The following is a 24,703-nucleotide window of genomic DNA, read 5'->3' as shown; positions in this document are numbered from 1 at the left end:
CCTTTGTGACAATTGTCTACAAGGTGCTGCATACTTGGCTCCTACAATCCCCTCCTAACATCTCTCCAATCAGTCTCTTCCTTGCCTTCTACTCTCCGCCCTTTTATCTTTAGTGGCAGGCTTTTTTCTCCTCATGGCCTCTGGACGTGACCTTACTTCAAGAACACTTCCTCTGGATCTTCAGTTGGCCAGCTCTTTATCAGAGGACACCTACTCAGAAAGGCCATGTCTAAACTCATTGTACATTGAGGCACTTTTTCCTGCTTCATCTCATTCCTGAGTATTTCTTCCCCAACATAAACCCAAAATGGAATTATTTGTTTGCTTCAGGTAAACTTGACACTTTGAGTTCCCCAAGAGACTGTAAACTCCATGAAGGTAGGGAACATTTCTTTCTGTTGTCTTCAGTGCCACTTTAATTTCCTGGGCAGAGTGCCTGGCAGAGAGTAGATTGAATAAGAAATGTAGAGGTGTTAGTTTCGAGTAAAAAAAAAACTCAGTTCATAATATCGTATGAGATTTCCAACTTTGCACTTTTAAAGGGTACTATGACAAGAGATTCTTAGTAAGAAAGATATTTTGAATGCTTGCTTATTCATTGTTCTGTCTTACATACTTGTTTTCTGTTTGTATTCATACTGTGAATAAGGCAAGAAGGAGGTTTCATTTCATCGTTATTCCTGCGCTCACCTTTAAAGTCTGAGATTTCTACCTAGTACACCCACTTTCTTATGAAATAAATTCTTCAAAACAGACGAGCAGGGAGGTGTACCTGTGGGGGTGATGATACGCACTGACATCACAGCTCAGCCTCTTTATTTGGTTGCAGATGATATCGGCATTCACAATGCCTATGAGAAGATGGAAAATGGTCAAACACCAACTGATGGCGTCTCGTCGAAATATGTTCTGCTGGAACTAATTAATATGGCAGGAGATGGTATTCCACCCCAAAATCTGGATTCTTTGCCTAATGATATAACTGTTTCCAGGCAATATGGAGTGAATGACAAAATTGGTAGCAATGCACGTTTACAAGGAGCCGAAGGCCGCAGCACGTCTTTAGATGACACAAAAGTAACAGCAGCTTCCATTTTGGGATCCATGCGAAGCAAATCGCCTATAAGTCCTGCAGCGGCAAAGATAATCAACGATGGCATAAAATACCAATTCAGGAAGGAAATTGGAAAGTTTGGACGAAGTAAGTGATAAAAGAAGGCCTATCAATAAAGCGATAGGAAGTCGCTTCAATGTTGAAGAACCACTTGAGTTGCCTCCTTTTATGTCAAAAGGATTTTGACATAGTTCAGGATGGCTTCTTTTTACTGTGACTAAAAATTTCCAATAAAGCTTTTTTCTTTCCTTTTTTTCATTTGGTCAGTTTTCCCAATAGCTTGCATCAGCTATGCTCAGGTTTCTTTATTTACGTATTTAAAACAGAAACTACAGGGAATATTTTTAGCCATGGAAAATGATAACTGAAGTAGTAGCTACACTAAGATAAAGTTATACTTCTTATTCATATTTTAGAAAAACACTAGTTCTGTTCTTTTTTTTGTTTAATATTTTCAGAGTTTGAGCGAATCTTTATTTTGTTTGAAGAAGTACAAGGGCCCCCAGAAGTGAAGAAACAGTTTGTTGAATTTACCATCAAGGAAGCCACAAGGTAGGTGTAAAGAGGAACTCTTTAGTTTGCTCTGTATTCCTCCCCTGTTTGGGATGGGGGTGTGGGATAGGGAGAAGAGGCCTTACATCATGCATCTTAAACCCTGGCCCTAAATTGTAGCTGCTACTGTCCACAGGTATTTAATTGAGTGTTATGTGAGTCTAAACCATTCTTCCAGGATCATCATATGCTTAAGTGGGATTGGGTTCTCAGTTCACATTCTTGATATTTGCAGAACTATGTATTTCAATGAAGATTTATTTTTTATTCCTAAGTAAATTTCAGTCCCGTTTTGTAATCCCCACAGTCAGTGCTTTCCAAACCATAGATGTTTAGATATCTTTTGACTAATGAAATGTCTCTTAATTTTCAGATTTAAAAGACAAGTCTTAATTCAGGACCTTGAGAAGGTACTAGAAAAAAATAAGTTCCCACCACCTTCTCAGCAAACATAATGACATGAAAAACATATAACCATGTCCTCATAAATACCATTGAGAAAGAAGGACAAGTTTACTGTGGCCTGGAATGGAAGCTTGTTGAAGCTTCTTAAAATGGCATTGCCTTACAGAGGCTAAGGGAAAGCAGGGGAGCATTTTAATTTTATGGTTGTCTGCCAGTAAAAGCTGGGCTCTTGCCCTAAGATTTTCCTTTGAAAGGATACTTTGTTGTTTGTTTACTTCTTTTCCCATGTGAGGTGGAAAATTTTAATTCCTCGGGCTAAACATAATTACAACTTTGTTACTGCACTTGGTCACACGGTGGAAGCTGCTGTTTATAACTGCCTATTTTCCGTATTCCATATTCGATATTCCCTTTTGTCATGGTTCTTTGCCTGCTTGGATGACTCAAACCTTCACTCCTTAAGGCTCTGTGCCATTAGATCCCCTGTCACCATTGAATGTTGACATTTTCCACTGGCCATAATCACAATACACAAGAATACTAAAAAGCACTGGAGACATTTCAGCATACCCCTCTGTAGCCCCTTGTGTACTAGAAACCCAGAATCAGACACGCCAGCTAGTAACCCCATTTCTGTTACCTGCTGATTGAATCATTGTTGTGTTCCCTGTTGAAAGCCTCTCACTGAAAAAAATACCTTCAGTCCTGATGAGTGTAAAGTAATGGATATGGGATGAATAATTCATGCTAGTGTATCACAAGAGCTAATAATGAGAGGAGACAATATCATTGTCACCTTTTCTTTAACAGAGACAAGAATCCTGGCTCTGGGAGAAGCAGTAGCACTTAGTGAATTCTAGGACAAAGGCAAATTCCCTAACCCCAACGTTACTGGCATTTAGCTAGAATCCTACCTGAGTCTTCAAAGGCCATTGCACTGTTCCATTGAGGCATCCACTTCATGATGAATGGGAGTTAACAAGTTCAGTTTTATGAGTTGAAAAATGCCCTGCCACCCAAACTAATCTTGAAGTCCTAAGCCCAATCCTTTGAATATGATCTTATTTAGAAATAGGGTCTTTGAAGTTGTGATTAGTTAAGTTGAGGCCAAACCTCTTTCAGGTTGACTCTAATCCAGTATGACTGGTGACCTTATAAGAAGAGAAGAAGAAGCAAACATCACACTAAGAAGGCCATGTGAAGATGGGGACAGAGACTGGAGTTGTGCAGTTACATGCCATGAAACCCCATGGATTGCTGAACAACTCTAGAAGGTGTATTATAGGCCCATTTGGACGGTTTTATCCATGGACCTCTTCCCAATACCTCCTTGTCACAAATTTATAGCCCTAAATACCTCCATTAAAAGGGAGAAAGAGCTAAAAGTCAAAGACCTAACTACACACCAGGTGGAATGAGAAAAAGAACTAAAAACTAATCCAAAAGTAAGCAGAAAGAAAGAAATAAAGATTAGAGCAGAAATAAATGAAAGAGAAAATAAAACAATAAGGAGAATGAAGAAAATCAAAAGTTGGTTCTTTCAGAAATTGATAAGCCCTTAGCTATACTGACAAAAAAAGAGAGAAGATGCAAATAAATAAAATTAGTGGGGGGGCATTACTACTGACCCCAAAGAAATAAAAAAGACCATAGGAAGATACCATGAACAACTATACACCAACAAACTAGACAACTTAGATGAAATGAACAATTTCTACAAAAACACGAACAATGCAATCTAAATAAAAATTCCAGTAGTCTACTTTGCAGAATTGGAAAAGATAATTTCCAAAATTATTTTTAAAGGTAAGGGGCCCTGTGATGGTTAGGGTCTGTTGTCAACTTGGCCAATTAATTATGTCCAGTTATCTGCTCAGGCAAGCACTGGCCTGACTGCTGTTGCAAGGATATTTCATGACATATGTTAAGCCATCAGTTGTTGCTGATTACATCTACAATCAGTGAAGGCATGTCTCCCACAACCAGGTAATCCAATCAGTTGAAGGCTTTTAAGGAAGAAGAGAGACTCTTTCACTGCTTCACCAGCCAGCAAGTCTCTCCTGTGGAGTTCATCCAGACCCTTCATTGTAGTTGCCAACTTTGCAGCCTGCTCTGTGGATTTTGGACTTTTGCAACCCCATGGTTTCCTGAGACACTTTTATAATTCTCAAATTTACAGATATCTCCAGTTGGTTCTATTTCTCTAGACAACCTTGACTAATACAACAATCAACAATAAAAACCTAGACAAAAGGGAGAAATGGAACTTCAGCATTAGCTCATAAAGATAGTCTGATGCTTAGACAGCAGCAGAAAATTATAAGCCATAGTAAGAAACAGGAATTTATTGCCTAGCCAAAGGAACAAGTCAAAATTTCAGAGGAGACTCGGAAGTTGGAACAACTAATACATGTTTTCAAAAAAATCTCCTAGATCGATTAAAGGAGATGAAAGAAAACATGTATAAAGAGCTAAAGGATATTAAGAAAGCAATGTGTGAGCATAAAAAATAATTTGTAAATATTAAAAGAAACATTACAGAAATTATAGGGTTGAAAGACACAATAGCAGAGTTTAAAAATACACTCGAGCAGATTTGAATGGGCAGAAGTAAGAATCAGCAAACTTGAAGACAGGACGATTGAAATCATGCAGTCTGAAAAATAGATAGAGAAAAGAATTTAAAAAATTGAGCAGTGTCTAAAGGATTTGAGTGACAACAGAGAGTGTACAAAAATATGTGTCACTTGTGTCCTAGGAGGAGAAGAAAATGGAAAAAGGGAAGAAAGAATATTTGAAGAAATAATAGCCAAAATTTTTCCAACTCTTAATGAAGACATAAATATATGTACAAGAAGCACAATATGCTCCAAACAGAATAAATCCTAATAGACTTACTCCAAGACACTTACTAATCAGAATGTCAAATGCCAAACATAAAGAGTTCTGAAAACAGCAAGAGAAAAATAGTTCATCACATAGAAATAGTCCTCAAGAAGACTAAGTGCTGATTTCTCAACAGAAACCAAGAAGGCAAGAAGGTAATGGTAGGATATATTTAAGGTGCTGAAAGAGAAAAACTTCCAGCTCCCAATTTTTTATTCAGCAAAACTGTCCTTCAAATATGAGGGAGTTTTAAAATATTCACAGATAAACAAACTAAGACAAGTTGTCAACAACAGACATGCATAACAAGAATTACTAAAGGGAGTTTTTCAGGTTGAAAACAAATATAGGAGAGAGTGGCTTGAAGTAGTGTAAAGAAATGAAGATGATCAATAAAGGTCACTAAAGGAGTAAATGTAAAACCCAATAGTACTGTATCCTCAATCTACAACTCTTCGTTTTAATTCATATAAGTCAGAATACAATTGAACAAGGAAAAGGCACATTTCCTGATAATGAACATACAAAATGTAAAGTGGTGAAGTGGGACAAAAACAACATGAAGAGGGGAAACAGAGGGATATGGGAGCAGAAAATGTGCAGGCTACTGAAGTTAAATTGCTATCTTCTCAAATTATAGCTTATAGATGTAGGTTATGTAATATAAGCCACAGGTTAACCACAAAGGAAGCGTTTTTAAAATATACAAAAACAAATGAGAAAGGGATCAGTCGGATACATCACAAAAGATCAACTATACAGAAAAGGAGTCTGCAATAAAGAAAAAGAGGCAAACAAAAAAAGATATGGCATATTAAACCATAGGACAAAATGGTTGAGGTAAGTAATACCTTTACAAGGATAACATTGATTATAGTGGATTAAACTTCTTGATCAAAAGACATAGATAGGCAGAATAGGTAGAGAAGCATGATACAACTGTATGTTGTTTACAAGACACTCACCTTAGACTCAAAACACAAATTTGTTGAAAGTGAAAGGATGGAAAAAGATATTCTATGCAAATAGTAACCAAAAAAGTTCTGGGGTACCTATACTAATATGGGACAAAATAGACTTTAAGTCAAATCTGTTATAAGAGACAAAGAAGAACACAATATATTAATAAAATAGGCAATCCACCAAGAAGAAACAACAATCATAAATATTTGTGTCCCTAATCATAATGCTCCAAAATACATGAGGCAAATACTGGCAGAACTGAAGGAAGAAATAGAAACCTCTACAATAATAATTGGAACCCTCAATACACTACTCTCATCAATAGATGGAAGATCTAGACAGAAGATCAATAAGGAAACAGAGAAGTTGAATATGATGATAAACGAACTAGACCTAAAAGACATATACAGAACTTTGCACAACAAAACAGCAGGATATATATTCTTCTCAGGTGCACATGGATCATTCTCCAGGGTAGACTACATGGTCACAAAACAGGTATCAATAAATTTAGAAGGACTGAAATTATTCAAAGTTTGTTATTACATAATGGAATGAAGCTGGAAATCAATAACAGGTGGAGAACTGGAAAACCAACAAATATTTGGAAGATATATAACACACTCTTAAACAATCATGGGGTCAAAGAAAAAAATTGCAAGGAAAATCGATAAATATTTTGAGATGAATGAAAATGAGACCACATCAAAACTTATGAAATGCAGTGAAACCATGCCGAGAGGGAAATTTATAGTCCTAAATTCTAACAATAAAAAAGAAGAAAGAGCTAAAATCAAAGAAATAACTGCACACTTGGAAGAATTAGAAAAACAACAGCATACTAACACCAAAGGAAGCAGAAGGAAAGAAGTAACAAAGAGTAGAGCAGAAATCAAGAAATTGAGAATAAAAACAATAAGAAAACAAAAGCTAAAAGTGCTTCTGTGAAAATATCAATAAAATTGACAAAGCCTTAGCTAGACTGACATAGAAAAAGAGAGAGAAGATGCAAATAAATAAAATCAGAAGTGAGAGGAGGCTATTAATACTGACCCCACAAAAATAAATGGAACATAGGAGGATACTATGAACTCTGTATGCCAACAAATTAGAGAACCTAGATGAAATGGCCAAACACCTAAAAACACAAACAACCTACACGGACTCTAGAAGAAATAGAAGACCTCAACAGACCAATTACATGTAAAGTGATGGAATCAGTCATCAAAGACCACCCCAAAAAAGACCAGGACCAGATGGCTTCACAGATGGATTCTACCTATCATTCCCAGAAGCTCAAACTCTTCAAAAAATTGAAGAGGAGGAAATACTAACACATTCTATAAAGTTAGTATAACTATAAAGTTAGCATAAAAATATTAACTATCATTCTAATACCAAAGCCAGATAAAGATATTAGAAGAAAATAAAATTACAGACCAATTTCTTTAATGAATATAGATGCAAAAACTCAAAAAAATGCTTCCACATAAAATCCAAGAGCACATCAAAAGATTTATACAACATGATCAAATGGGTTTTATCCCAGGTATGCAAAAGCGGTTCAACACAAGAAAATCAATTAATGTTATTTACCACATTAACAAAAGGAAGGGAAAAAACACATGGTCATCTCAATTGATGCAGAAAAGGCATTTGCCAAAATTCAACATCCTTTCTTGATAGAAACATGTAGAAAAAGAAGAATAGAAGGAAACGTCTTCAATGTGATAAAGGGTATATATTTAAAAACTCACAGCTTACAACAAGTCAGTCTCACTTAATGGTGAAAAACTGACAACTTTCCCTCTAAGATCTGGAACAAGACAAGGATGTCCACAGTTACCACTGTTATTTAATATTGTACTAGATGTTCTAGACAAAGCAATTAAGCATGAAAAAGAAATACAAGGCACCCAAACTGGAAAGGAAGAAGTAAAACTTTCACTGTTTACAGATGATAAGATCTTATATATGGAAAGTCTTGAAAAATCTACAACAAAGCAACTAGAGATAGTAAACGACCTCAATGAATTGGCAGGGTGCAAGAGCAACGCCCCCAAATTAGTAGTGTTTCTTTACACAAGTGATGAACAACTGGAAGAAGAAATCAAGAAAAACATTCCATTCACATAGCAACTAAAAGAATCAAATTTCTAGGAATAAATTTAAACAAGGGTGTAAAGGACTTGTACACAGAAAACTATGAAACATTGCTAAAAGAAATAAAAGAATAATTAAATAAATGGAAGGACATCCTATGTTTATGGACCGTGTTTAATTTGGTAAAGCTGATAAAATGCAATATAGTAGAAATAGGTGGCTTTTACAATGGGGAATTATTACCTTTTAAGTTTAAAGTTCTGAGCCCATGAAAATGTCCAAATTAATGCATCAACAGGTCATGCTTTCTCCCCAAAGATCAGCTACTGATGATACTTAGCTCTTCTGTAATACAGCCAGGCACATGGCAACATCTGCTGGTCTCTCTCTTCTCTCCTGGGTTTCATTTCTTCTAGCTTCTGGTGTAACTGCCTTTCTCTCTGTTTTTTTGTGTGGCCTCTCTCAGCCTCTCTGGCTTTTCTCTCTGAGTTTCTCTCATAAAGAACTCCAGTAAGAGGATTAAGACTCACCGTGAATGGGGTGGGTCAGGTCACATTTTAACTTAAGATCCTACTTACCAAAAGACCCTAGTTAGAATGGGCCCACACCCACAGGAAAAGATTAAGAACATGATTTTTTCTTGGGTACATACAGCTTCAAACTCACACATATGGGAAGACTAAATATTGTTAAGATGTCAATTCTACCCAAAATGATTTACAGATTCAATGCAATCCCAATCAAAATTCCAACAGCCTTCTTTAAAGAAATGGAAAAGAAAATTATTGAATTTATTTGGAAAGAGTTGAGCTCACAAATAGCCAAAAATATCTTGAAAAAGAAGAACGAAGTTGGGTGACTCACACTTCCTGACTTTAAAGCATATTACAGAGCTGCAGTAGTCAAAGCACAACGGTATTTAGCATGAGAATAGATGTATCAGCCAATGGAATAAAATTGAGAGTTTGGGAATAGACCATCACATCTGTGGCCAATTGATTTTTGTTAAGCGGTTTTATTGAGATATATTCACATAGTATACAATCCATCCAAAGTGTACAATCAATGGCTTTTAATATAATCACAGAGTTGGATATTCTTCATCACAGTCAATTTTAGAATATTTTCATTATTCCAAAGAGAAAAACCTGATATCCCTCAGCAGTCACCTCTCAATCCCTCTACCCTTCCCCAACCTTACATAACCACCAATCTAATTCTGTCTCTATAAGTTTATTTATATTTAAAGAATATGAAAATGTTACTGTTAATTATAATTTTCATTAGATGTATTTTTCTCATATAACACCCTATTATTAATATCTTGTACTAGTGACATACTGTTCTAGTTTGCTAGCTGCCACAACACAACATACTGGGAACAGAATGGCTTTTTAAAAGGGGAATTTAATAAGTTGCCAGGTTACAGTTGTAAGGCTGAGAAAATGTCCCAATTAAAACAAGTCTATAGAAATGTCCAATCAAAGGCATCCAGGAAAGATACCTTGGTTCAAGAAGGCCGAAGAAGTTCAGGGTTTCTCTCTCAAGTGGGAAAGCACATGGTGAATGTAATCAGGGCTTCTCTTTCAGCTGGAAAGGCATATAGTGAACAAGGCATCATCTGCTAGCTTTCTCTCCTGGCTTCGGTTTCATGAAGCTCCATGGGAAACATTTTCCTTCTTCATCTCCAAAGGTCACTGGCTCGTGGACTCTCTGTTTCGTGGTGCTGCAGCATTCTCTGCTCTCTCCAAATCTCTAGCTTTCTCCAAAATGTTTCCTCTTTTATAGAATTCCAGCAAACTAATCAAGACCCACCCAAATGGGTGGAGACACACCTCCACCTAATCCAGTTTAACAACCACTCTTGATTAAATCACATCTCCATGGAGAAGATCTTATTGCAGTTTCAAACAGCAATACTGAATAGAAATTAGAAGAAATGGCTGCCTTTACAAAATGGAATTAGGATTAAAACATGGCTTTTCTAGGGTACTGCAGTAGTTAGATTCAGTTGTCAACTTGGGCAGGTGAAGGCACATAGTTCTGTCACTGTGGACATGAGCCAATGGTACGTGAACCTCATCTGTTGCTGATTACATCTGCAGTCGGCTAGGAGGCGTGCCTGCTGCAATGAATGATGTTTGACTTAATTGGCTGGTGCTTAAATGAGAGAGCACAAACGTAGCATGGCCCAAGCAGCTTAGCATACCTCATCTCAGCACTCGCAGCTCAGTCCAGGCCCTTGGAGATGAAGAAAGAAATCACCCCCAGGAAAGTTGCTGGAACCCAGAGGCCTGGAGAGAAGGCCAGCAGAGACCATTCTGTGCCTTCCCACGTAAAAAAGAACCTCAGTTGAAAGTTAGCTGCCTTTCTTCTGAAGAAATATATGTTAACTAAATAAATCCCCTTTTATTAAAAGCCAATCCATCTCTGGTGTGTTGCATTCCAGCAGCTAGCAAACTAGAACAGGCACATACATCATTTCAAACCAGCACACAAACATTTGTTATATTTCATGAAAGAACACTTATATTTATACTATTCACCATAGACATCATCTGCTGCAGAGTTCACTATGTTATGCAGTCCCATATTTTATCCTCTAGCTTTCCTTCTGGTAACATACACGACCTAAAACTTCCACTTACATGTACATTCATACACACAGTTCAATGCTATTAATTACATTCACAGTAATGTGCTAACATCACCTCTATCCATTCCCAGACTTTTATATTAAACCAAAATAGAAATTCTGCACAAATTAAGCATCAGCTTCCCATTCTTTACCCCATTCTATCTCCTGCTAATCTATATTCTAGATTCTACCTTTATGAGTTTGTTTATTATGCTTTGCTCATATTAAATAAATCATACAATATTTGTCCTTTTCTGTCTGGCTTATTTTACTTAACGTGACGTCCTCCAGGTTCATCCTGGTTGTCACATGCATCAGAATTTCATTCCTTCTTACTGCCAAATAATTATTCCATTATGTATATACTACATTTCATTTACCTGTTCATTGGTTGATGGGCACTTGGGTTGTTTCCATCTTTTGACAGTTGTGAATAATGCTGCCAGCACGTCAGTGTGAAAATTTCTGTTCACATCCCTACTTTTAGTTCTTCTGGTTATCTATCTAGTAGCAGGATTGCAGGATCATATAAAAATACTATATTTAACTTTCTGAGGAATTGCCAAACTCTCCTCCACAGCAGCTGCACCATTTTCCATTCCTACCAACAGTGAATGAGTGTTTCAATGTCTCCAGATACTCCCCAGCACTTGTAGCTTTCTGTTTTTCTTAAACAGAGGTCATATCTATTAGATACCTCATTGCAGTTTTGATTTGCATTTACCTAAGAGCAAGTGATGTTGACCATCTTTTCATATGCTTTTTAGTCATCAGTATTTCATCTTCGAAAAAATGTCTATTTAGGTCTTTTGCCCATTTTTTAATTGGGTTATTTGTCTTTTTATTGTTGAGTTGTAGATTTCTTTATATATAAACCTTATTTAAAGGATATGTGGTTTGAAATATTTTCTCCCATTGAGTAAGCAGCCTTTTCACCTTTTGACAAAGTCTTCTGAAGCACAAATGTATTCAGTTTTGATGAGGTCCCATTTATCTATTTTTTCTTTCATTGCTTGTGCTTGAGTGTTAAGTTTAAAAAACCATTGCACACTGCAAGATCTTGAAATGCCTCCTTAAACTTTCCTTCAGGAGTTTTATGGTCTTACCTCACACCTTATGCAAATTTAAATTCTTACATTTAAGTCTTTGATCTATTTTGAGTTAATTTTTGCGTAAAGTGTGAGGTAGTGTCCTCTTTCATTCTTTTGGATGTGGTTAGCCAGTTCTCCCAATATCATTTATTGAAGAAAGTGTTCTGTCCCAGTTGACTTGTCTTGGGAACCTTGTCAAATATCATATGACCAATTGTAGGAGAGTTTGGTGGTTCCACAGAAAGCTAAGTATAGAACTACTCTATGGCCTGGCAATCGCAGTTCTAAGTATATACCCAAAATAATTGAAAGCAGGGAACCGAACAGATATTTGCATACCAACGTTCATGGCAGCTTTATTCTCAATTGCCTAAAGATGGAGGTATTCCAAGTATCCATCAACCAATGAATGGCTAAATAAAATGTGGTATATGCATAAAATGGAATAGTATTCTACTGTATTAAGGAATGAAGTCCTGATACATGTGACAACATGGTTGAATTTTAAAAACATCAAGTTGTATGAAATAAGCCAGACACAAAAGGACAAATATTGCATGATCTCACTGATTTGAAACAATTAGAATAGACAAACTCATAGAGTTGGTGTTCTAGTTTGCAAACTACCAGAATGCAGAGGAAACTGAACGGCTTTTAAAAGGAGGAATATATTAAGTTGCAAGTTTACAGTTCTAAGGCTGTGCAAATGTCCCAATTAAAGCAAGTATATGACAATGTCCAAATTAAGGCACCAATAAGAGGTTACCTTCAAAAGGCCGATGAAGTTCAGGGTTTCTCTCCCAATTGGAAAGGCATGTGGTAAACATGGTGATGTCTGCTAGCTTTCTCTCTAGGCTTCTTGTTCATGAAGCTCTCCAAGGGGCATTGTCTTTCTTCATCTCCAAGAGTTTCTGGCTGTGTGGGCTCTTTGTGATTCTCATTGCTCTCTCCAAAATGTTTCTTCTTTTAAAAGATTCCAGTATAGTAATCAAGTCCCACCTGGAACAGATGGAGTCACATCTCCCTCTAATCAAAGATTAATATACTCAATAGGGTGTGTCACATCTCCATGGAGAGAATCTAATCAAGTTTCCATCCAACAGTGCTCAATGGGGAGTAAAAGCAATAGGTGCCTCCACAGATGGATCAGGATTAAAACATGGCTTTTCTAGGGTACATATACTTTCAAGCCAGCACAGTTGGGATCTAAAATCTAGGTTTCCAAGGGTTGGGGTGGGGATAGGGAATGGGAAGTTAAGGCTTAAAATGTACAAAGTTCCTTCTTGGAATGATGGGGGTGTTTTGGTGGTGGATGGTGGTGATGATAGAACAACACTGTGAATGCACTTAACAGCACTGAAATATATATATATGAATATGATTGGGGTGATTTGGGATCAAATATATGGTAACAATGAAAAATTTTTAAAAATCCATGAATCTGCACAGCACTAATGGTTAACACTAAGCTGAATCATGGGCTTAAAGTAATAGTACAATTGTAACGGTGTTGCTATAGCCAATTGTGATGGATGTTCCACACCAATGCAAGGTGTTGGTGATGCGGTGATATATGAGAATTCTGTATTTCGTGCATGACTGTTCTATAGACCCACAACTTGTCTAATAAAAATATATCCTTGATTACTGGTGTGACTGTGCACTTTTTCAAATGTTTTCACTTGGAATTGATAGTCATAATATCTGTTGGATATTTTCCATTAGCTCTTCCAGATGTCTCTCTACAATCCTCCACCCTACTCTATACCCAAGAGGCTGACCTTTATGGACTTGCATTAATGATTACCTTGTCTTCTGGCTTCGGGCTAAGTTTGGCCAAAGGGAGAGCTCCATATGTACCAGGTTGCCAGGTGGCTGTGGTTGATTTCTCTACCAAAGGCCCTAAGTCCTATCCAGGGATTCTTTTCTATAGCCACAGCTCTCCACAATGCAGTAACCACTCCCTGCCTTTTCCCCTTCATTCTTTCATGGGACTTAACAGTTTCCCACTATTACCAGCTCCAAGATAATTCAAAATCTTTTGTGGTTATCAGTAATAGTCAGTTATTGCTTCCACAATCCAGTATAAGAAATCTTCCTCAAATCTTTAAAAGTTAATTGTTTTCCTTGCTCATGTGTTTATGGGCCACCTGGATCTACTCTGCTTCAGGTTGCAGTTAGGCTGCACTGGGCTCCAGGATGCAGATTTTGTTCATATGTCTAAGGGAATCACTGTGTGGACCAAGATGAAGGACCAGTAACCTCCTGGTCATGATCTTCTCACAATCACAAGAACAGAAGATGGCAAGAAAAAATCATACAAGCATAATTAAATCCTCAATTCATTCATGTTTATTCATATTACATCTACAAAAGCAAGTACATAAACAAAACAAAAGCAAACAAAAGATAAAATAAAAATAAACAAATAAATAATAATTTAAAAATAAATAAAAGAAAAATCAAGTATGTGACCAGCCAAGCATCAATGGAGCAGGGATGTACACTCCACCCCAAGGGAAAGAGGGATTGAAATTTGCAGAACAATTATCTAGTTTATCACAATTTCTCTAAACCCAGCCTATTCTCTTGTAAGTAGTCTCTTCATTAAATTTTCCTCAATTCCCCTATTTGTGTGTACCATCTCTTTCCTGTTGGGAACCTATTGATATTATATCCTTCTTACAAATTTCATAGATTTTTCAGTTTTCAAAGTCATTCACGAATTCCCACTCCCCATTTTAGTGCAGACTTTTTTCTTTCCCTTTTTTGTGGGTCTCTCTGCCCAAAAGCCCTACACCATCACTGGCATCAACTCTTCTCTACCGCTTATATCCCACTCAAACAACCCAGTACATATGTTTCTCTATTTTTCTTAATACTTAGCTAATGGTGTGTGTGTGTGTTTGTGTTTATTAGTATGTAGGCCTTTTGGGGTTAATGAAAATTTAATAATATATACCATGTTATGTGGAGTATTTTGCATATTGTGTTTCTAACTTAACACAAATGTGCAAAAATCTCTTCAAGGAAGTTAGTATATGTTTGCCTTCTTCTTTTTAACAGTTGACTCATATTCCATAATGTTTATTCCATTCCTCTATTGATGGGTGAATTGAATGTTATGATATATTACCCAGATCCCACCTTCAGGACAGAACTCATTCCTCCAGCTTCTGGAAGTGTAGACTGTTGACAGTCACAGCTGAGTCACTTCTGAGGCATTGTTACTTATTGAAAGTAGCTGCCTTGCCCAGGGGTACATCACCTCCTCCAGTTAAGACTTCATCCAATGACTAGTCAATGAAATACAAAGGCCTGAACCCTTTTCATCAATTCAGAAGTGTCTGAAGGGCTATCTCAGCTTGAGATACCCCTTTGGGATCAGTTGAGACCGCTATTGCAATTGCATCTCTCTTCAAATACTCCATCTGCTCAATCGTGCTGTCCACTCTCATTTCAAGTGTTGTTCATAAGAGCTTGTTTCTCAGACAATTTGAAGCTTAATTTTCGGTGCTAGGAGTGGTCCTAAGAAGCATATTATGAAAAAATATTTTAGTGTTGAATTACCTGCAACCTGTCTAGAAATGAGGACTACATCCCTGGTGGTAAGGGAAGCATGGATTACTCCTATAACGTGGTAATGGTACAATTGTCAATAGTTTCTCAAGTGGCAAACTGGGAAAGGATATTACTGGCAGGGCATTTCACGTGTCTGAGAGGGTGAGGATAAATAGTGATTACAAAGATTGTGAAATTAGATAATTTTTACTAGAGGCTATTGATTAATTAAAGAAAGACAATCAAAGACTAAGGTTGACTAATCACAAACTGAAGGTAAAGCTGAAAAGTCAAAGGGTGGCTTTGACACCATCTAAAAAGAATCTCATCTCCTGAAGGGGTGGGGGAGGAGGGTGCAAAAAAGTCTAAGGATTAGTCCTAGGACTTAATTATAAAGATAGCAATGCTCCAGAAAATGTTGAATTCTCAATCTAGACAGGTCTGCTAGACTAAAGTCAAGCCTTTACTTAGAAAGAATGGGACCCTGAGACTTAAGATTGTAACATTTCGGTTGATTCACCAGAAATTCTTGAAACCCCAATTAAAAGGATATGTATGGGACTGGATCCTGAAGTGCTGGATCAAGAGGAATGAAAAATAAAGATGGATAATAGACGTTCCAGTTTGCTAGCTACCAGAATGCAATATACCAGAAATGAAATGGATTTTAAAAAGGGGAATTTAATAAGTTGCTAATTTACAGTTCTAAGGCTGAGAAAATGTCCCAATTAAAGCAAGTCCATAAAAATCCCCAAATTAAATCACCAACAAGGGGTTACCTTCACTCAAGAAAGGTTGATGAAGTTCAGGGTTTCACTCTCAACAGAAAAGGCACATGGAGAACAAGGTAGTGTCTGCTAGCTTCCTCTCCAGGCCTCTTGCTTCATAAAGCTCTCCCAGGGGTGGATTCTTTCTTCATCTCCAAAGGTCTCTGGCATGTGGGGTCTCTGCTTCATATGAGGCTTTCATCATTCTGTCATCTAGACAGGTCTGATAGACTTCTCTGCTCTCTCAGAATCTCAAGCCTTTTCCAAAATGCTTCCTCTATAAAAAAATTCAGTAAAGTAATCAAGACTCACCTGGAATGGGTGGAGTCACATCTCCTTCTATTCAATAGTTCATACCCACAATTGGGCAAGCCACATCTCCATGGAGATAATGTAATCAAGCTTTCAACTTACAGTGCTGAAAAGGAATTAAAGAAATGACTGGCTCCACAAGATTGGATTAGGACTTAGACATGGCCTTTCTAGGATACTCAAATCCTTTCAAAGTGGCACAGTAGAGTTTACCAGTAAGTTAACACTCTCCTGTAATATAGGATTTAATCTCCTGGCTAAGACCCAGGGAGATGATCTTGGCATGCTACTAGGATAAATCTTGAAAGTTTGGAGATAGCTAGAGATCACACTAAATGATAAATGCCATAGCATTAAAGCAGACTGTGAAAGAAAGAATCAAAGAGCTCAATGAAATGGCCTTTACTAGAGAAGATATACAATGCAAAGCTAGAACCCACCCACCCCATCTAATTATGTAATGTAGGATGGCTTGGAGAGCATTCTATTCACCAAACCAATAGGGATTGTACTGATGAGAGGTGTAGCAAGCACCCTTGGGAAGCTTAGTTGTGGGTGTATTATTTAGGGCTGAGCTGGGCAGTAAGAGATGTTTATGCAAAAGTGAGCTCTCTGTTGGCAATGAAAATTATAAGATCACAAAATAATATAGGCTAAGTAGCAGTGCAAGGAGAATACAATTGTCATAATCAGTGGCAAGGTCAACGTAGCACCCAAAGAACAGGTAAATGACTCAGTAGATACCCTGGGAACTAAGTGTGGGCCAAGATACTCTTTATTACCTGCTTCCATATGCCTCTACTATAGTATGAGGCTATGATGATATTTCATGTTCCTAGATATCAACTCAAACCTGTATCAGAAGTTCTCAAAATAGTGTATAGTTAACTAAGTAAATATGCTAAGACCAATGGTCATTTCATTGGTCATTGAATTTATAATTAGAAGGGACATAGTTGGTACATGTCAGAGCCCGTACATTGGTTTCTTGGCCAGTGAAGTAAGAGTTATCACAAAGGGAAAGCCAAAGTGGAAGTTCCTGAAACTGAACCTGCTCAATAAAAATAGTATACAAAAAAACAATAAGCATAGGAATATAAAATGATGCAGCCACTAAGAAAAACAGCATGACGCTTCCTCAAAAAGTTAAATATAAAATTACCATGTGACCTGGCAATTCCATTTCTAGGTAAATAGCCAAAGACATTGAAAATAGGGAATCAAACAGATACTTATACATTAATTTTCATAGCAACATTATTCAAAATAGCCAAAAGGTAAAAATAACCCAACAACCCATCAACAGATGAAATGATAAACAAAAGGTGGTACATTTACACAATGGAATATTATTCAGCTGTAAGAAGGAATGAAGCTCTGAGACATACTGCAACATGAATGAACCTGAAACCACTATGCTGAGTGAAATGAACAAGGCAATAAGGTAAAATACTGTAGATTTCACTTATGAACTATTTAGAAATGGCAAATTCATAGAGACACAAAGTAGATTAGAGGCTATGAGGGAATGGAGGGAAGGAGAAAGAAGGAGTTATTGCCTTGTAGGTAAATTTTGGAAATTTTTAAATAAAAACACTTTTAAAAGATATCCAAAATATTTCCTCACATTATCCTTTCAGGGCCTGGGCCTTTATGGCATTTCCCCCCTACCCAGTAGAAAGTTAACACTTGCCTTGATACATTATGGAATTCAAAAGGGCATTAAAGATATCAATTTGCAACCCAGTGGGAATGGCAGAGATTATTGCTACCCTTAAAAATTTAACTAATGCAGGTGTGGTGGTTCTTATCATATCTCAATTTAATTCACCCATCAGATTCCTACAGAAAATCAGATGAATCCTGAAGGAAGACAATGGACTATGGCTTACTCAGCCAAGTTGTATCCCCAATATTATTGCTGTGCCAAATATGGTATCTTTGCTAGAGCAGATTAATACAGCCTCATGTACATGGCGTATGGTTGTTGAGATCTGAATAACTGGTTCTTTTCTTTTGTTATCAGGAAAGAAGGCTTGAAGCAGTTCATTTTCATTCAGGAATGGACTATTCTTCAGGTCCAGGCTGCAATCCAAGAAGCCCTGGTTCTTGGCCATAAGTACTGATACATTACAGTATTAGAAGTATGAATGGAAGAAATATATGTCATCTTTAGATTATGGCAAGTCTCAGCAGGAGAATCACAACACAGACCTCTAATGACATGAAGAAATGATGTACCATATAGAGTGGAGAATTATGCACCAATCAAAAAACAACTCCTTGGATATAGGTTGGCCTTGGAGGGGTGGAACACCAGATCATGGGATATCAATCCATGCAGCCGAGACTACCAAACGTGAGCTGGGTCTTGTCAGTCCCACAAAATCATATAATCAAACAGGCCCAGCAGCAATCCACTGAGATGGAAGTGGTACATCCAAAATTTAAGCAGAAGCAGAACCAGCAGGCATAAGTAGGCTATAGAAGCAGGTGGTTTCTGCTGTTGCACTGGAACCTCTCTTACAGCTGATGCCTATGGCCACATGAGGTAGAGGACACTCTAATGACTAGCTGACAGAGAAGGGGGAAAGGAGTTTGATTCGTGGATCGGTTGGCTCAGTAATGGATGAAAAATAAAAATGTACTGCAGCTGCACTACAAAGGGAAAATTTTGCCAGTGGCACAGCTTCTGACGGTGAACTTAATCATTCACACATATGTGCTCTCAAAAGCCATAACACATAGAGAAACATCAACAGCAGAAGGAGGAAATCTGGGCAACAGTGGCAGGGCCTCATTAAAAGTAGGCTAAGGGGGTTAAGGGTTTCTGCATCAACAATGTAAGGAAGAGCAGACAAATTGTGCAGAGGGCTCAGGGCTGGAGAAGAGGGACATCAAAGAAATGAGAATCAAGAGGAGCATGAATTTGGGGACTGACTGTCTGTGGGGAACCAGTAAGAGGTGGGCATGAAGAGGACTCAAGCTAAATGAGGGAAGGAGGCACTGCTATCAAGAGCAACAATAGGAGCAGAGCACAGGGAACAGAAAGAATTCAGTCCTGGGCCATCTACCAACGAGTCGAGCCAGACTGCCTTCGCCGAATCGCATTATCCATCATCACAGTGTTAGGAACCCCCACACCCCCTAATCACAGAGTTCAGGTACCTTCAGTAAGGGAATCTGTGATTCGCTGCTGTGGTGGTAAGAGAGTGGGGCCTGGATTGCCCCCACTATGCTTCAACTATTTTGCAGACTGCTTTTATTCCTTACTGTTTGGGTATGACCATTTCCCCAAGTCATTAAATAAAGTTTGAGATCAGTATGGATTTTCATTTTACTTGTTTTCCTTTATTGTATGTGTGTTCTGCTGATCTTTGTCCTTCCCACACCTGCTCCACATAAACTTGTTCTTTTTCCTCTTAGACTCATTATTGCTCAGAAGTGCTTCCTGTAGAACCTTAGTTGCCACAGTACCCCACATGATGAAGACAAAGCAGTGTCTCAGACCTGTAGTAAAGGCAGGGCACTAGACCCTGCGATGGCCCTGGTGGACGCTTCCCTGCATCCAGGATTTCTGGCACTCATTCTCCCAGCCAACTCCGTCAGCCCCCTCCAAGCTGCTAGTGGTAGTCTTCTAGGTAGACCAGCACACTCACACAGTCCATATGGAATCCCTTCTCTACTCCATCTCTACCTAGAGTTGGCTTTGCTTTCTTGAGTACACTTAGGCTTCTGGGTTGAAGAAGGTTTTTCTCAACTCTTTCTTCCAGGATTCACCTGAAACCAAAAAACTCAGGGCACTGAACCACCCAGAGACGACTTTGCTCCCATATTAAATTTTGTGGATTTGAGGGTTGCAGTTTATGTAATATTATCTTAAGAATAAGCTCCAAGGCATTACTGGCCCTGAACATCAAAAAAAGAAAAAATAAAAAAGAAATGAATTGCCCTTCTATTTTTCCCTCTTGTTCCCCCCTCCTTCTGAGGTGAAGCTTATTGGTTGGGTAACAAAACAAGAATGGCAACTGTAATTGTTGAGAATGCAAAATGTTGAAAAAAAACCTCCCTATTCCCCTTAAAAATTCCATTCCTTCTGTCCCATGGTAGGGGGCAGTCCAAGAATGGCCTTCACACTTTCCCTGCGACCAAAAAATAAACCCAGTTCTCTGCACTAGATGTGATATCCTGGCTTCTAGGATGGGATGATAAATGTAAGCTGACTCTCTTCTCAGGAGTGCCTTGAGATAAAACTCATCCCCAGCAGATACTTTCATGCCACACATTTCTTCCTCTTTTATCTTGAACATATGTACACTTTCACTGGAGACAGCCTGGCTAAAGTATGTACATTTTATGGTGCCTGGTTCAAACCTACTACATCTGTTCCTTGCGGGGAGGGAACAGAATCTTTCCACTATGAACAAGAGGCATTTGCATAATTCAGAATTCCTCCCCACACTGGCCACAGATCAGGACCCACTGGCCATGGGGGACTCATGTTCACTGGTGAAGCTGACCTTGTTCAGTCTCTTCCTTATGTGAGTAAACATCTTTCCATCAGCATTTGTGTGAGTTATGCTTTTGCTGGTGACACCAACACCTGCAAACCACGGAGAGAGTTGGGAGCCTAGGACTGCTGGTTCTGGTGGCAGGCCTTGAGATGCTCTTTCTCCCTTCCATGGGGTGAGACCACCCTTGAAGGTAGTAATGGGCATCTCTCTTTCTGACCAACACTTGACACAATGAGTAGCGTGATGATATTTGACATGTCCTTTATAGGACCTTTCTAAAACACTCAGAATTAACTCTAGCAAACCTATTGCCGTCTACAAGATATTTACATTACAAAAGAGGAATTGGGATGATAGAACTACTATAGGGGTCTTCTGGTAAGATGGCAGAGTAGAGGAGGCTGGGGTCACCCTGTCTCCCTGTAAAAATAAGAGACATGTCCAAAAAATGGCCGCACAGCAGATCTGAGGTGTGAGTGATCATGTACGGTCTCCTGCCCTGCATAGGGAGACCCTGGATGAAGTACTGAGAAATTGAGATGGAGAGAATGGGGTGAATGTGTTTGGTCATGACTCTGGCTACCCCTACAGCTGGCTTGGGATGATTTTCCCTTTAGCTTCATAGCTGGGAGTGTCCGTGGCTAACTTGGAAAATAACAGACAAGCTTTCCCTGTGCATAGACTCCACTTGGTTAGGGTAAGTGCCTGCTCTCCACCTTTGTGGCACATTGCTGTGGGCACCTGGTTTTCTTTTTTTGGTGAAGACTGGAGGGGACCTTCCCCTGGGAGAAGGGGGAGATGTGAAGTGGACCAGTCTGACATCCAACCAGCAAGAGACCTGTTTGGGCCTTGGTACCACTCCCCTTTCCCTATGGCGGCGTGAAAACCACAAGAGTGTGAAGCTGAAGTGCCTGGTCCTGCAGCTTGGCATCCTCCAGGGGTGGAGTCTGGTAGCCATTAGATCCATCGGTGGTATGGAGGAGTCTCCATTAACATGTATGTCATTCATCTCCCAGTCCCAGAGTTGGCATATTTCAGGGCATGTCAGAGTTTTGGCCCTGGCTGGAGTCCTGATTCTAAGTTTTAGATGTGGGATGGAAATAAATGGGCAAAATAACTTTATTAATCCATTAAAATGTCCCATCCACAATAGAAGTTTATAAAGCATGTGAAGGAACAAGCAACCATGGCTCAGCCAAACGACTAAATTAAATCACCTGAGGGACCCAGATTTTGGAATAGCTGCTTAAACTTGTTCAGAAAGAAACAAAAGACATCCCCACAATACTGGGGAAGCATAAAGAAGAGACAGATATGGCTCAACCAAATGACCAAGTTAAATTATCCGAGGGGACTTAGAATTCAGAACAACTAACAAAGGTTGTACATAATGATATGAAAGATATCAAGAGGTTACTACAGGAGCATAAAGAAAAATTTTAAAGAATAAATAGAAACATATCAGACCTCACAGAGGTGAAAGATACTGCAGATCAAATTAAGGGCATATTAAAGACTCACGATAGTATATTTCATGAGACAGATGAAAGAATAAGCAAAGTAAAAGACAGGACAAATGAACTTGAATTCAAGTTTATTGAATGTTCCAGAAGAAGAAATAGCAAGAAAGATGGAAAAAATGCAACTTGATTTCAGGGAAATGATAGACAACATGAAGTGTACAAAGATAAGAATTATTGGTGAGACTTCCGGGATGATGGCAAAATAGACTAGCTCGATCTCAGCCCTGCTCCATGGAAAAGTTCGAGAAGGGACAGGAGGGCGATTGAAGTGGTGATTTGGGAGTGTGGATGACCTGGGAGAGACTTCTGCACATACAGCAGCCCTGGTTGCAGAGGCCGAGGAACCGAGAGGCAGAAAGCTGGAGCCTGGTGTAGAGGCGCAGAGCCATGGAGCCTGTGGGAGTGCACGGTCGGGAACCTGGGACTAGGAAGTAAGCCAGACCACATTCCTTGGGCTCACTATCCTGAACAGCACAGCCCCGTGACCAATGACTCACCCCACACCCCACGCACCTGAACCACATCACCCACTTTCATTCCTTATGCTCCAGACACCCCTGTCCCACCAGCCCCCAATGCACCTACCTGCCCCACACACCCACCCCAAGGGCAATCCAATCCACCTCTCTTTCACCCCTCCCATGCACTACTTCCCCTTCCCTGTTCGCTGTAGGCTGTTGTCAGCACATAAAGGCTGCGGGCACCAACCTCCATACCCAGGCCCACCCCACCCATGGTGTCACATAGCCTTACTCCACCCCGCCTTAGCTCTGTGCAACCGTTTATGGCACTCCTAGGCCCATGCATGTGTACGGGCCCCAAATCCCATCATTCAGCTCTGGGAACCACACTTTACAGCAGTCCTAGAACCATGCAGCATATGGCTCTCAGCCACACTTTCCAGCTGGGAGAAAGTGCTGACCTGTGCAGCCGGGTCACATCTGTCCCCAATCCACAAAGGCATAATGCCGACCTGCTGCCACATCTCTATGCATGTGCACAAAGGGCCCTATATCCAGATGAGCACACACTAGGGTTATGCCCCCCAGCCTGGTGCACCTGCTCAGCTACATTCTCCCTGGCTTCTGGGGGCCCACATTCACAAGCATCAGTGTAATGTCCCCAACCTGCATCTATACCTTCCCTGAAACAAATCACCACACTAAGTGCCCTCCCTGTGCTCTGCTCCCTGCTTTACAACCATCCTGAAAACAGAAAGCCTTAGACTATTGAAAGAAATCAACTCCCAAAGTAACTCAATCAAGATTTTACATGCCACGAAGATAGCAGAAGATCACTAAGCATATCACAATGCAAACAGATATAGCCCTGCCTAATGACCAAATTAAAACACCAGAGGAGACACAGATGCTGAAACAACTAATCAAAGATGTTCATACAACTCTACTTAATAAAATAAGTGGGATAGTAAATGACGTAAAGGAGATGAAGAAGACAATAAAAGAGTATAAAGAGGAATTTGAAAGAATAAATAGAAAAATAGCAGATATCACGAGAGATTAAAGACTCTGCTGACCAAATAAAAACCATACTAGAGGCACACAATACCAGATTTGAAAAGACAGAAGAAAGAATAAGTGCTACAGAGGACACAATAATTGACTTCAAAGACTCAAAACAGCAAGTGGCAAAAAAAGATGGAAAAAATTGAATGGGAACTCAGGGAAGTGATATACAAAACAAAGCACACAAATATAAGAATCATTGGTGTCTCAGAAGGAGAAGAGAGGAGTAAAGGGCTAGGAATAGTAGTTGAAGATGTAATGGGGGGAAACTTCCCAAACCTCATAAAAGATATAAATATACAAGTCAAAGAATCCCAAAAAACTCCAAATAGATTAAATCCAAATAGACATACTCCAAGGTACGTATTAATCAAACTGTTAAATATTGAAGAAAAGCAAAAAATCCTGAAAGCAGCAAGAGAAAAATAATCTATTATATACAAGGAAAATGATCTGAGACTGAGTTCAGACTACTCAACTAGCACCCTGAAGGCGAGAAGGCAGTGGTATAATATATTCAAGATCCTGAAACAGGAAGACTTCCAGCCAAGAATTCTATACCCAGCCAAACTGTCCTTCAAAACTGAGGGAGAGATTAAAGCTTTTCACAGACAGAAAAGTCCTGAAAGAATTTGTCAACAAGGGACCAACCCTATAAGAAATATTAAAACGACTTCTGCCAGCTAAAAAAAAAAAAAAGACAGGAGAGAGACGTCTGGAGGAGGGCACAGAATTGAAGAGTACCACT

General features: G+C 39.0%; 1 protein-coding gene across 1 annotated transcript in view; it reads left to right on the top strand.

Moving 5' to 3' along the window:
• The first annotated feature begins 783 nt into the window (after positions 1 to 783).
• LOC143671749 (integrator complex subunit 6-like) overlaps positions 784 to 24,703 on the top strand; it is a 42,532-nt gene continuing 18,612 nt past the window's right edge. The window contains exons 1-3 of the mRNA XM_077146937.1: positions 784 to 1,201; positions 1,573 to 1,666; positions 2,040 to 2,076. Coding sequence (XP_077003052.1) covers positions 784 to 1,201; positions 1,573 to 1,666; positions 2,040 to 2,076 — 549 coding nt within the window. The remainder of the gene's footprint in view (positions 1,202 to 1,572; positions 1,667 to 2,039; positions 2,077 to 24,703) is intronic.

Source organism: Tamandua tetradactyla, chromosome X (assembly GCF_023851605.1).
Source record: "Tamandua tetradactyla isolate mTamTet1 chromosome X, mTamTet1.pri, whole genome shotgun sequence".
NCBI classification, from domain to species: Eukaryota; Metazoa; Chordata; class Mammalia; order Pilosa; family Myrmecophagidae; genus Tamandua; species Tamandua tetradactyla.
This window is presented reverse-complemented; position numbering and strand designations above follow the sequence as displayed.